This window comes from Corvus moneduloides, chromosome 11 (assembly GCF_009650955.1).
Source record: "Corvus moneduloides isolate bCorMon1 chromosome 11, bCorMon1.pri, whole genome shotgun sequence".
NCBI classification, from domain to species: Eukaryota; Metazoa; Chordata; class Aves; order Passeriformes; family Corvidae; genus Corvus; species Corvus moneduloides.
In genome coordinates, this window is record NC_045486.1 from 8,123,622 (window position 1) to 8,136,546 (window position 12,925).

General features: G+C 43.6%; 1 protein-coding gene across 33 annotated transcripts in view; it reads left to right on the forward strand.

The window, feature by feature from the left end:
- Window positions 1-12,925, forward strand: part of CADPS (calcium dependent secretion activator) — a 210,860-nt gene that overhangs the window by 100,383 nt on the left and 97,552 nt on the right. For all 33 annotated transcript variants that reach the window (XM_032121008.1, XM_032121010.1, XM_032121013.1 and 30 more), the window contains exons 8-11: window positions 782-921; window positions 2,912-2,978; window positions 11,008-11,116; window positions 12,188-12,400. In XM_032121008.1, coding sequence (XP_031976899.1) covers window positions 782-921; window positions 2,912-2,978; window positions 11,008-11,116; window positions 12,188-12,400 — 529 coding nt within the window. The remainder of the gene's footprint in view (window positions 1-781; window positions 922-2,911; window positions 2,979-11,007; window positions 11,117-12,187; window positions 12,401-12,925) is intronic.

The following is a 12,925-nucleotide window of genomic DNA, read 5'->3' on the forward strand; positions in this document are numbered from 1 at the left end:
TGTGAAACAATTTGCTTGCATGAAGGTTAATGGATTTAAGGAAGATTCATCTCACTACAGCACAGTGGAAACGTGAATGAATTTGTACCAGGAAAAGTCACCTCTGAGAGTGAAACCGTCAGAAGGGGAACAGGTGTAGGAGGAAGAGGGTTAGGCCACTTCAGAGGAAACATATGGAAATACCAGGAGAAGATGGTGGATGTGGTGTAGTTCTACGAGAATACTCTGAATCTTACTCTCCAGGGAGCTGCTCTGCTTTGTAGTGGTAATGGATGAGTGGGAAAAGCACAGCTATGATCAGGAAAGACTATTCACCTCTTGGAGCTTTCAGTTTCTTTGAGCCAAATGCTTGCAGTGGTGTTCATCTGCAGTCGCTGGTGTTGCATGGATGTGCTCCAGCTGGAGACCCTCCCAGCATTTCCTGCTGCTTGAAATGGAAGCAGAGTCCTGCAGCCACTCATGTCATGACATGGGATGCAGATTTTATCTGCTGTCATAGCTCAGTCAGACATACCATCCTGAAATGATAGGAACTGATTATGCAGTTCTGTCTGCATAGCCCCATGAGCTGATTGAGGAGCCAAAGAATATATGACCTAATCTCAAAATAATAAGCTGTGCTTTAAAAAAGCAATAAAAAGTTGTCCTTATTGATGTGAATAGACATATCCAGACTGATTTCTCGGACAAAACTAGGTCATCTGATGTATTTCTGTTCCACATTAAACCCCATTTTGTGAATAATTTTTCCCTTTAACGTTGTTGGTTTTAATTCTTACAGGTTGTTCTCCACCCTACTCCTAATAGCCCAAAGCAGTCAGAGTGGCACAAAATGACTGTTTCCAAAAACTGCCCGGATCAAGACCTGAAGATCAAGCTTGCTGTGCGAATGGATAAGCCTCAAAACATGAAGCACTCTGGGTAAACACTTGTCTCAATCTGAAGTAATTTTGTTCTGAATGTGCATTAGGAAATTTCACTTTTTTAATATTCTCAAAGAGGCGCTCTCTTTCTCAAGTTCACAGGAGGTGAAGCAGAAAGATAAATACAAACATGGCGTTAGTTCACTCATTTATAATGCACTTCCCATATTCTTAGTGTAGACTTTTTTAATGCATATGAACCAAACAGTTTAAATTTTAAACAGTTTTCCTCAGGAAATTCCTAATTATGTTTTTTCCTGTGAGAAATAATAAGTGAACCTCCTGACTTTCTTACAGACAATAATACAATTTTTTAAGTTGCTCTGTGTCTCCCTGTATTGATTTCTCAAAACCAAAATCACAGTGCACTTTCCACTTGAAATAAACCCCAGTGTGACTGGCATTGTTTATACTGAGATACACAACACAATTAAATAGCAGTTGCTTGGAGTAGGACTAATAATTTGGAAGGTAAAAGGGGCACCTCTCCTTTCCAGGAGGGAGTGTCAGAAGATCTGGGGCCAGAGGGATCCCTGATCACTTCTACCTTCATGTAGTTACAAATGAGATCTAGCTAAGGCCATTGGCAAGGCTCTGATTGCTCTTCAGAGCTGAGGATATGACAAAAAATTGAAACTGTCTGGGAAACTCACTGTTGGAAATAACTCTTTCTCCAGTTTGTTTTTGGTGCTATAAAAGTGACTTTGTTTCACTTTTATTTTCATAGTGTTTTGTTAAATTCCATCCATTATTAGGTGGTTTAGATCACTCACCTTTTCTAATTCCTCCTCCTTCTGTCTTCTGTGCTGATGAGATCAGAGCCAGTAGTCTTGTGTGAAGTTTAATTTTTTCACCACGATCACAGGCACCAAAGCCAGAGAGGACACATCCCCTGTCCTGTTTATTTCCTTGATCTCAGCTGATAACAGGGCTGTTCTCAAGCTTTCTTCAACTAACATTTGATTTACATGATACTCCTCAAAACTCTGAGGTTTATACCTCTTGCTACCAGAACTGAGATTATCTTTCTGTTGATATTAGCAGCAATAGCCAAAAGGACACTTACTACCCTCTTCTTGGACTTGCCAAGGATTCAAAGCCCACTTAAGCGTGACTTGGAGTTTTGTGGTTTTAACATTCACCAAGAGTATGCTGGATCTCTTCTGGCATAAGAAACCCCTTGCATAATCAAAAATGAAGTACTTTTTCTATTTATTGAGCCAGAACTAAAGTAATTATAGTGGTACATAAAACATACTAATGCTGAATAATATCCTTATGTTTATTATTAGCCTGGTGCTGCCACTAGTTTTGCTGATGTTTGTGTTACAATGTTACAGTGGCCACTTCATCACAGAGATTAAGTGCTTATTTTGACATTAATTAAAAAAGTTAATTCTTTGTAGAAAACAGTAAATTCACTCCTCCCCTGAAATTATTCAGTTTGCTTGAATTATCTGTAGCCAAGCAATTTCTTGGATTTCATCTTAGAGCTGCTCAGTGAAGTGTCCTGGCTTAGTCAGTCCAATGGATATTGAGGTCCTGCGTACTGGGTTGGATGTAGGAAGTGTCGCTCTGTTTGACAGCTCCCCTCAGCCAAATGGTTTTATGAAGGCTAAAGCAGATTTGGGGTTTGTCTCCCTTAATTCTTCCGCTGCAAATGCATTCTTTGCCCACCCAACCATGTTGTAGCTATTCACTGGCACTAAAGGGCTTTAAAGTCTGAGCAAGTTGTGAAGGACAAAGGGAGAGAGAATTAATACTGTGTAACATTAAGACTCTGTAAGATTTTTATGTCACTTTCTTTGCAGGTAATTTTTTCAGGCTAGAAATAAACCCACTCATGAATGCTGCTGAGCTTGAGAGTCTTGTAATTATTTCTGCTTGTGCATTAATTTCAGTTTCTAAGTGTAAACAAAATGCACTGAAAAGCAAGAAAACAACAGATGAACACTTGTGTGCTGAATTCACCTGTTCTTTTCTCCTAGGTATTTATGGGCCATTGGTAAAAATGTTTGGAAGAGATGGAAGAAACGATTCTTTGTCCTGGTCCAGGTAACAGATGTAACTAGAAGTGATCTTAAATCACAACATGAAATACTTGAGTCTGTCCTCCGGCCACTTTCAGTGCCGTGTGATTGATGCTGAGCTGTGGCTCTGTGCAGGATGCCTGTTAATCATGGATTCTTTTCTAAATGTATGGGTGTTCTCAAGGATATCTCAGTTGCAGACTTCTAGCCATGAGTTTCCAGATGCACTTGAATGCTTGATAAAATGGCGAATTAATTTTAATGAGGAATTAATGAGGCGAGGAAGAAGCTCAGTCTGTCTTGGTTGGAGGTTCTTGGGCTCCCTTTTGAACCTCCAGGTTAAATTTGGACCCCATTTGAATCTGCAAAAGTTTCATCATATCAGAGTCAGCATCAAATCATTCTTGACGTTTATCTTGCCTTCACATTCATTACTGCTTCTCATTGTCTACAGCTCTCACTGATCATTTTGCAATGTCTTTCTTTTTCCCCTTTTTTTTTTCCACTTTTTGCCCCCCCAGTTTCAGTCGACCTGTATATTTGACCACTGTTAAGAATTTCAAGGAAACAGGCAGATGTCCTCTGTAACCTAAAAGGATCTGGTCAGTACTTGGTGTGTTACATCTTTCCTCACCTTCCAAGAGCAGGTGGAACCACTGCATTGGCCACAGAAGTGTGTGGCTCCAGTGTGAGTGATCCATCTTCACACCAACCTGAGGAAGTCATAGAGTCCTCTTGGGTCCATCTCTCTCTCCCTCCTCTCTGGACTCTCATGGTGTGTTGTCTCCAAGTGTGAGGAATAAAACTTTTGTTCAGGGTTTTCTATGAAAAGCAGCACAGAGATGCTGTGATGGAATAACATGGGATCCAACTGAGATCTTGTGACAACACAGATCCAAACTGATCAGGTCAGAGGGTAAAATCTTGCTGCTGATGAAACAGATGGCAGGTCTGCTGTAGAGGGTCAAAGTGTAAGAACAGAGATGGTATAAACCAGGTGCACCAGACCCCACATTTGGAACATGCTTGTGTGCTGTCTGTCCTGCGCTGGTAAGGGCAGCCAGGCTGTCCCTCTTCCACCTTAGACACCTGGTTTCTCTGATCCTAAATCACCTGGTGTAAGCTGATACCTTTGTTTTGTTTTGTGTTAATTATTGGTCCAAGTTCAGCTGTTTCAGTAGGAGCTAAATTGTATTCATTCTTCTTTTATCCATCATTGCTGGCTTCTGTAGCATGAAACTATGGGGCAGATAAGAAAATCCATCCTTGGGGAGTAAAGGGGATTTATGATGTGTGGGACCCGTGTAAGTAGGAGGCTATTTGGAGAGACCCATTGAATAGCTAGTCCCATAACCAAGTATGATCAGCAGAGACAGTTTAAGTGCTCATTTTGTACTCCACATGGGGTCAAAATGGCCACGGAGAGGGGGGAGGTGGTGTAGAGCAGCCACGGGGCGTGCCTCTATCTGCCTTTCCCTTTTGGTAACATTGTGTACTGACCCTGTTCTTGGGCAGAGATTGAAGGATTGCTTTTCTCTGTATGTTTCCTTTATTATGTTCTGAAATGAAGTTAGGAGTGCTATGGCAGTCCGTGATCACCTGTAGAGCAACTGGTATTGCTTTTCCCTGAGAGACAATTCAGTCCTATTAGACCAAGTTCTCATCTTCTTTCCCTGTGAACAGGGATTCTCCAAAGCAGAGAGTAATTTTTCCTAACCTAATTTCTCCCATAAATAATTATATTGATACTCTTCTGTGCAAGGGTTTGCAGATTTGGACATGGATTCCCTTATCTCTCTCAGAGAGCCTTCTGGCCATTCAGTGTGGTTGCAGTTGCTTCTCTGGTTTTCAGCTGCTATATATTCTTCAGCTTGCTGTGGAATTGAAGCTCTCAGAGTTATTCCATGTTTTCTCATGTTACTAGGTCTGTATTCGTCAGTTGGCATATCAGAGCAGAATTTGGCCAGAAAAGCAATTCATTTGAATAAGATGAGCAGACTTTTGCCCCCAGAGAGTCTCTGTAGCCCACCTCAGAAATTCCAGCTGCCACTGCAGCTTCTCTGTTACGTTACCGTTTGCTCAACATTTGGTGCAATGTAAAGTGTTCTGCTGTACATCAAATATAAACAAGAAACACTCTCTATGCAGTCCCTCAGATGTAGTTTGAGCATATTGAACATGTCAGCAGGCAATAAAGATGGAATAAAAATACTTTGCTGTCCGTATGTTTGTCATTTGCTTTTTATGCAACGCAAAGGATGGGTGCTGGTACAAACAGGGATTGGCAGTAAAGGTGTTGATGTCCAGGGTGCTCTGAACTCGGCTAAACCACAAGCAGACAATAACACCTGCAGGAAGGTGAGCTGGCTCTTGTTACAGAGAATGGACAAGGAGCAGCCCCTCTTTCAGGAGCTCCATCCATACCAGGCTCTTGCCTGCACCAGAGCTGAGAGATAGAGGCCAAAGCATAAAGTCCATTTGGGATATAGTGGTCTGGTCAGTCCATGACACTGCCAGGAGGTCAAGGCTCTTTGGAGGAATAACTAAACATTTCCTTTCTGATCCCTTGTCTCTGTCCTTTACCTGTAGCATCTTCTATTGCAGCTCTGTCTCCTCTCCTGTTGCTTGCAGAATAACCTCCTCCTCGTGGTCTTGTGCTCTCTCCTGCCCCTCTTTCCCCATTTCAGATGGACACAGCCCTGGTTCCTTCAGTGCTATAGGGTGGTACCACTCTGCCTTCTGGTACCAGTGGTTAAGAAATTAGTGATAATAAATACTCAAACTCTTCATAACTATTTAAATAAGGCACAAAGGTGCCAAACTGCGTGGGTGGCACCAAGGAGGAAGGTGTTGATGGCAGTTTGTCTCTTTTGTGTCAGTGATGCCTTGCCGCCATGAATGGAGGCTTTGCATGCGTATGGAGAAAAACCAGCTCTGCTGGGAGCGCTTCCACTGCTACTTGGCTTGCGTAAGCCCTGGAGAGAAGAGGAAAGGAGCAATAACTGCCTTGTAATTTGGGTGGAATAATCTCTCGCACCTTCTGTGTCTGTGTAACTGCAAGGGTTATACAGGAGTGATTTGTTTGGGTGTAGTGGGTGCGAGCAGTTCCTTTGTATCATTTCTAGACCTGAGCCTCAACTCTGCAGCACCTGCCTTGCTGGGTGGACTTGGCTCAACCCCTCGGGGAAGGTTTATGGCATGACATGGCTGGCAGAGCCAGTGTGTGTGCTCCTGTCCAACACCGATCCATGCATTAAGAGGGGTTAGTTTTCCCTTCCAAATGAATCACAGTCCTCTCTGTACACTGCCCACCCTTCTCATAGACACCCTTTGAGATGAGCAGCAGAAGAGCAGAATACTGATTAGATGTAAATTACATGGCAGAGACTCGTTACTTGCCTAATTTTAAATCCTGAGATATGCAGTGTGAAAATGATGGCAGAATATGGCCCTGAGCTTGGATGGAAATGGTCTGCAGCATCACAAGCGAGGAAAATGCTTCATAAAGGCGGCAGTAATGCCGGTGGCAGTGGTAAGCAAAAGCAACTGAGCTATTTAGGGCAAAGTTCTCTGTGACTGGTTAGGAAAGAAAATGTACATCCATTGCAGATGCTGTGTTTCCTAAGTTGCTGTATCAGCTCCTTGAGCACAGCGCACAAATTTCAGCCAGTTTGCCAATTAGACCCTCATGCAAAAGCTGGGATTTTTGATAGCTGACAGAGCTTGTATTAATTCTTTGCAAGGTCTAATGTGCTGTACCGGCAATAACACTATGGTTGGTTCTGGTGGATTTGCTGGCTTTGCAATAGGAAATTTCTCATAATGATTCTTAAGGGCAAGTGAATTAATTACACTGAGATTTCAGACTGAATCTGTTCGTCTCTTGTCATAACCCCATTTATGTGCTCTGGCAGCATATGGGAAGTAACACTCCATGGTACCTGGATGACATGTCTGCTGAGTAGCTTGAAGCAGTTTTCAGCTGATTGTGTCTAATGGTGTTTGCAGCATGTTGTTGGAACCAGATCAACTCTCTGCAGATTAAAACCAGTTGCAGGGTCTATGCCTGGATCTATTGTTTTAGTGACAGACTCCCTAAACTCAGTGTAATTTAGACTAACAGTGACAGTTCCTGCTTTTGCAAAACTCAGCTGACTCTGGATAAAATAAAATTAAGTAAGTGTTCAGTAACTCTGAATATCACACAGAATTTGAAAATAATTCAGCAGAATTGCAGTGTGGTACACCAGCAGTCCTAGACTGTGGTCTTCAAGCCGAGGTGAATGACCCATAGCTGGTCCTCATAATCATATTAAATCATGTTTTCTCTTAGACCCTTGCTGAGAACTAGGCATAGGTGGTGATTCTTGCGAAATCTGGAGTGTGATGGTACATACAAAATGTCTGGAAACTGCTGGTTAAACTGATGCCACAGCCTGTTATGCCTGGCTGCAGTAGGTCCTACATATCCTGTCCATACTCATACAGGATGAATTCCGACTACACTGCCCTGCCCGGGAGAGCACACACACCTGCTCGAAGAGAGAAGCTGGGACAACTGTTATGTGCAGCTTTTAGCACTGAATGGATATGCTGAGATGTGAAAACTATTGTTTTCACATTTTTTTCTTTAAGCCAGATCATTTCCTCTGCTCATTTGTGTCAGGAAAGGGCTTGGGAGGCAACATACAGCTGCAACCAGAGGACAAGTCTCCCATCAAAGTGGAAAGCTGTATTACAGCTGGCAGTATCTTTGCACGGTTTCTCTCCCTTGGGACAAGATGCATGCTGTTAATCTAGGAAAGGTCCATTTAAGAATTTAACCCAAGTAGGGCAGTGTTGTGTCAACAGTAAAAAAGGGGGAGCAAATGACTTAGCTCAGAGTGTGAGGAATGACAATTAACTGGTTTGATCAGGATCCTGGGGAAAGCAGTGCTTCACTGGAGCTGGAGTCTCTGGTGGAAAAACAAGGACAAAGTCAGGACTGGTTAATGCATATCTGCTGTATTTATTAATCAGTTGGATTATATAGCTGGTGACAGAATATGGTCAAGTGCCAAGAAAGTCAGATTTAATTTAGCAGCCTGGGAATAGTGAACTTTGCCGTTTGTCTCCTGCTGTCTGCTTCCCCTTTCCTGAATTTCTTTGTCTTTTTCCCCACTTTTTTCCCCTTGTGTTCTTTTATCTCAAATTATTTCTCAAAGTGTTTTCCCTTTCTTGTAATGAACCAGCCAGGGCTGCCTCAGATTAGTTCCCTTCTTTTACTTTCTCTCAGTTCAGCTTCCGTAGATGCTCCATTCCTGGCTGTCATCAAGTCCCTGGATGAAATCCCAGCTGCTTTGAGAGTTTGTCCCTCACTGGGCAGAGATTTCTCCTCTGTCTTCCTTCAGTTTCCTCTCTGTATCTGTGTTTTTTCCAATTACTCAAACCATTCATCTTGCCCATCCCATCTGCTTGCTCACTCTCATACTCAGCTATGGTTCAGTGTGAACTCAGCAGGCTGTAAGATTAATTTCTGCTATTAACTGTTTCACTTGTCTGGCCACTTCTGAGCTTTACAGAAAGCAGGCTCTGTAAAGCATAATATTTTAGAGGACTGATGAAAGGCAAATGCAATCTCCTCTTGACCCTACAGTGCTGTTCAGCAGCAAAGCACAACTGTGACATACTGAGCTTTCTAGAATGTCATTTTCTTGGGCTTGGCTTTACCACTGCTTGTAAATGAAAGGAGCCACATTGCACTGGTAGCCATGGCACCAGCTTCTCTCTGACCCCAAGCAGTAAATGCTCTAGGCAGCAGGATAGGGCACACAGGCTGGTTTGCCAGTCCTTGAAGTCAGTAGCTTGAGTTGTTTAGGTGCAGACACTCTGGATGGCACAGTTGGCACCTCTTCCAGAGGCCATCAATAGCTTTGTCCTCTCTCCAACCTGATACTTGCTTGCTCCTGCCAGCAAGCTTTGTGGCATTCCTGAGCTTGGGCTTCTCCTTTGAGCTGTGTAAGTAGTGAAGAAGATGTGAACCTGGATGAGCCGTGGCTCACTGCATGTTATAGACCCACCCGTAAGTTTCTCTTAAAGGTCTCTTCTGATAACAATGTAGAGCAGCTTCTTTCAAGGAAATCCTGTGCATCCTAACAGGAGAGACCAATTTGCTTTGCCTTTGTCCCAGGATGGCTCCACCAGAGCCTACTGTCTACACCTGTCTTTTATAACTTTTAGTATGAGAAATACAAGCTCTGAAATGCCTTTTTCCGTATGTTACCACTGTGTTGCTATGGTTGTTTTATTGATAGGGCAGAAGAATATTTTCTGGGTCCAAAGAGGAGTGGAATTACTTGTATATGAGGAAGAGCCTGAAATTCAGACCTCATATTCAGGGTCAGAGAACAAAAGCTGAACTACTGAATGAATTTACCTGTTGCTATAGACCATATAGGAGAAGCAAAAAAGCATTAGTGGTATTAAGGCTTTCAATAAATGTCAGCATAGGTTAGCTAGCTGACTCGTTTCAGGAACTGGATTTATCATGCAGTCCCTGAAGTTCAGGCTGTCTAACACAGAGAAATCAAATCCTTACCGCTCAGATGAGATCTCTAGGATTTTCCCATAAATAAAGCCAATTCCAGCGTTTCTCCAGGAGATGGCAGCAACATACTGCAAGTACCACTGAATGAACACCACAGGAGTCTGAATGTTGTGCTGTGGGGCACTGGGTTTTATATTTTTATTTTTAGATTTCTTCGTGTTAATCTTTTTAGGTTTTGTGTTGCCTATACAATGGCAAGCATGCAAAGTTCAGAGCAGGGAATATGCACTGGTGTGCTCCTGCTATTGGTCTGCTACTTGTCAATCTTTTGTCAGTGCTGGTGGTTTTAAGGAGGATGAAAGATGCTTAAAGCAATGCTTTTAGTCTTACTCCCACAAATGTGTTAATGATAGGGTTTATTCTTAGGTGGCTTTTGGAGCTGTTCCTGGAGAAAAGCTCAGTGCAGGCAGGGCTGCTGGAGCAGGCTGGCAGCGAGCAGAAGCCCATAGAGGGCAGCAATAAACCGAGCGGTGTCTGGGAGATGCTCTGCCAATAGACGGGGTCCTCCGACTTCAATAAATTACATTTTATTAGTGAGAGATGCCACCAAAATAAGTGCTGCATGTGTCTTTGTAGTTAAGTGATTTGGCTGGAGTTTGAAGGCAAAACCCCCCAGCCCAGCCATGCTCCCCTGTTTCAGGATCTCTCCCAGCTTCCAAAAAATGACAAGCATGATTCATTGCCACCCACCAGAGTTTTAAAGTTTCCTCCAGAGGTCAAGAAAATGTCCAGACAAATAAAATTACGTCAGGCATCCAGGATGTGACACAACCTTAACAAAGTCATTTGAAATCATTTGACAGTAAATTTCCCTGTGAGTTCCTAGCCTGGGGCATGGAGAATCCTCTCCTCTCCTCCCTGACGAGCTCCTTGCCGACCATCCAGATCGCAGCACACTGAGTACATGCAGGGTTTTGATGTGGCCTGATGGGCTCCTAAAGGCGATTTGGGAGCCTGGCAGAGCCCCCGCAGCTGAGTCGGCTTCCGTCAAGAGCTTGACATTGAATATGTCGTGTCATGCAGATGGTACCTCAGAGGAGTGAGAGCTGCCATTTACAGCACTGATGACAACAACTGCTGAGATCAGTGGGATCTTAAGATTGCTTTAATATGACTGGCACCTAGCAATTTAGCTCACATTGTTTGTGACAGAGTGTCACTCTTGCACTTGTCTGGGGATGAATGATAGAGGGTTTTAAGCCGTGGAGCTTCCGTTTTTGGAGGAAATTAAACCACTGTATGTACTGATGTGGAGAATTAGATGCGTGCTGCAGCTGGGTGTGCTAAGAGAGGGCTTTGTAAAAGCCTGGTAAAAAGTTTAGTCTGTCTCTAATGGGCAATGACCATCCAAATTACCCCAGCACCCCCAGTCCCTGCAAACACGCCGTCAGTGTGCGGCGTTTGTCAGCGCTTTGGATTGCCTTGTGGTGGTCACCCGGTGCCATCTTAGCTTTGTGATTTTCCTCAGGTTAGTCAATATACATTTGCTATGTGCAGCTACCGGGAGAAGAAAGCTGAACCTCAAGAGCTGCTGCAGCTTGATGGATACACCGTGGACTACACTGACCCTCAGCCAGGTGCGGGGCTGGCGGCTCCCGTGGGTGCTGCGCTTACCACTCCCAAAGGGAGTCCTCTCTCTCCCTCTCCCTGCCTGCAGCTGAACTGTGATCAGCATTATTCTAAATATGTTTGTTTATACTGATCATTATCTATGCATGACTTTACTATAAATAGATCTAAGGAGCTGAGCTAGGAGTTGCACCAGAGGAGGGAAAGACTCATCTCTTCTGGGGAGCCCAAGTGAATTAGACACTTAAATCCCAATGAAATTTGACTGTGAGCTGAATTCTCAAATTGAGTAATGATCCCACCCTATGCCTTCAGATTATATTCCCTAAATAAAAGGCTAGCAGCTATGCTTGTCTTTATTGTAGAAAATATTTATGGGACCAAGCCAACATATTTGTCTGCCCCGTTCTCTCTCATGGATGTCAGTGCATGGAAGGGGCAGGGACAGAAAGCCCCTGGCAGCTGGAGGTACCTGTTGGTGGTAAGACCCTTCTTCAAGTGGAGGAGCACCATTTTTCTTTTATTTCAATGGGGCAACATGCTCAGCATGGTGATCCTCACCATGCCCTGGGTAGTGGTATCCCCAGAGGAGATGAGAAAAGATACAGTAGGTTGGTTGTCAAGACCTTTATTCCAGTTTAACTCTTCTATCAGGGAGATGGGAAGATGGGTGCCAAATCAAGGCAAAGACAGAAATAAAGATATCACCCAAGGACCTTTTTCCGCAGTGTGAGCACTGATGCGTTCAGTCTAATGGGGAACCTCCCACTCAAAACCTATGTTTAATTGGGCTCCAGTGGTGCAACTCACATGGGACTTGCACAGATGGAGCTATAGGTGAGAGAAGCAATTAATCTGAGTGTGTTGGGGCATGTTTTAATAACTGGGCTGTAGGATGCTACCTGGGGACCTGTGGGCTGTCTTGCAGGTGAGTTAGGTGCAGGGGAGGGGACTGAGCTGGGAGCAGCATGGGACTGGGTGAAGAGACACCGGAGCCATGGTGGGGTGGGAAGCCGGGGGAGATCTCCTGGCTGGCCTCAAAGTCTGTGAAACTGCATTGTCACTTCATTTCCTGCCAGGTCTGGATGGTGGCAGAACATTCTTCAATGCTGTGAAGGAAGGAGACACGGTGATTTTTGCAAGTGACGATGAGCAGGACCGTATCCTGTGGGTCCAAGCCATGTACCGAGCCACTGGCCAGTCTCACAAACCTGTGCCGCCTACCCAAGTGCAAAAGCTAAATGCTAAAGGAGGAAATGTACCCCAGATAGACGCCCCAATCTCTCAATTTTGTAAGTAAATAAGTTCTCCTAGACAGCCGAAGTCTTTGATGGAAAGATTTTATACACTGATGTAAATCAATATTCGCGCACATGTTTCTGATTTCAAAACAAAATGTTTTTTCATTATCATAAAGCTTTTTTTTACATCAGTAGATCCGGAAGCAGTTAAACTGTGTGTTTGATACAATCAAACCCAAGAAACAAAATTCCTTGGGGAACTTGTCAATGGGTATTTTAAAGTGCAATACTTGATGGAGGAGAGAGACTGGGATCTGAGAGCCTGAGACCCACCTTGCTTTCCAAGACATGTGTTTTACCCCCACACAATAAGTTGCACACCCAGATCAAAGTGATTCATTAGCACCATTAGCTGTCTATCAAATGCATCATGTGCTCAAAACTACAGGTGCAAATCTTACAAGTATGAAATGCACACACAAAAAGAGGTCTCCTGTTGAATATTCAACTGTAGGAAAACATATGGTATTTTTAACAGGTTGCTTTGCAGGCCAGTTAGATGTGAATTTAAAGCAA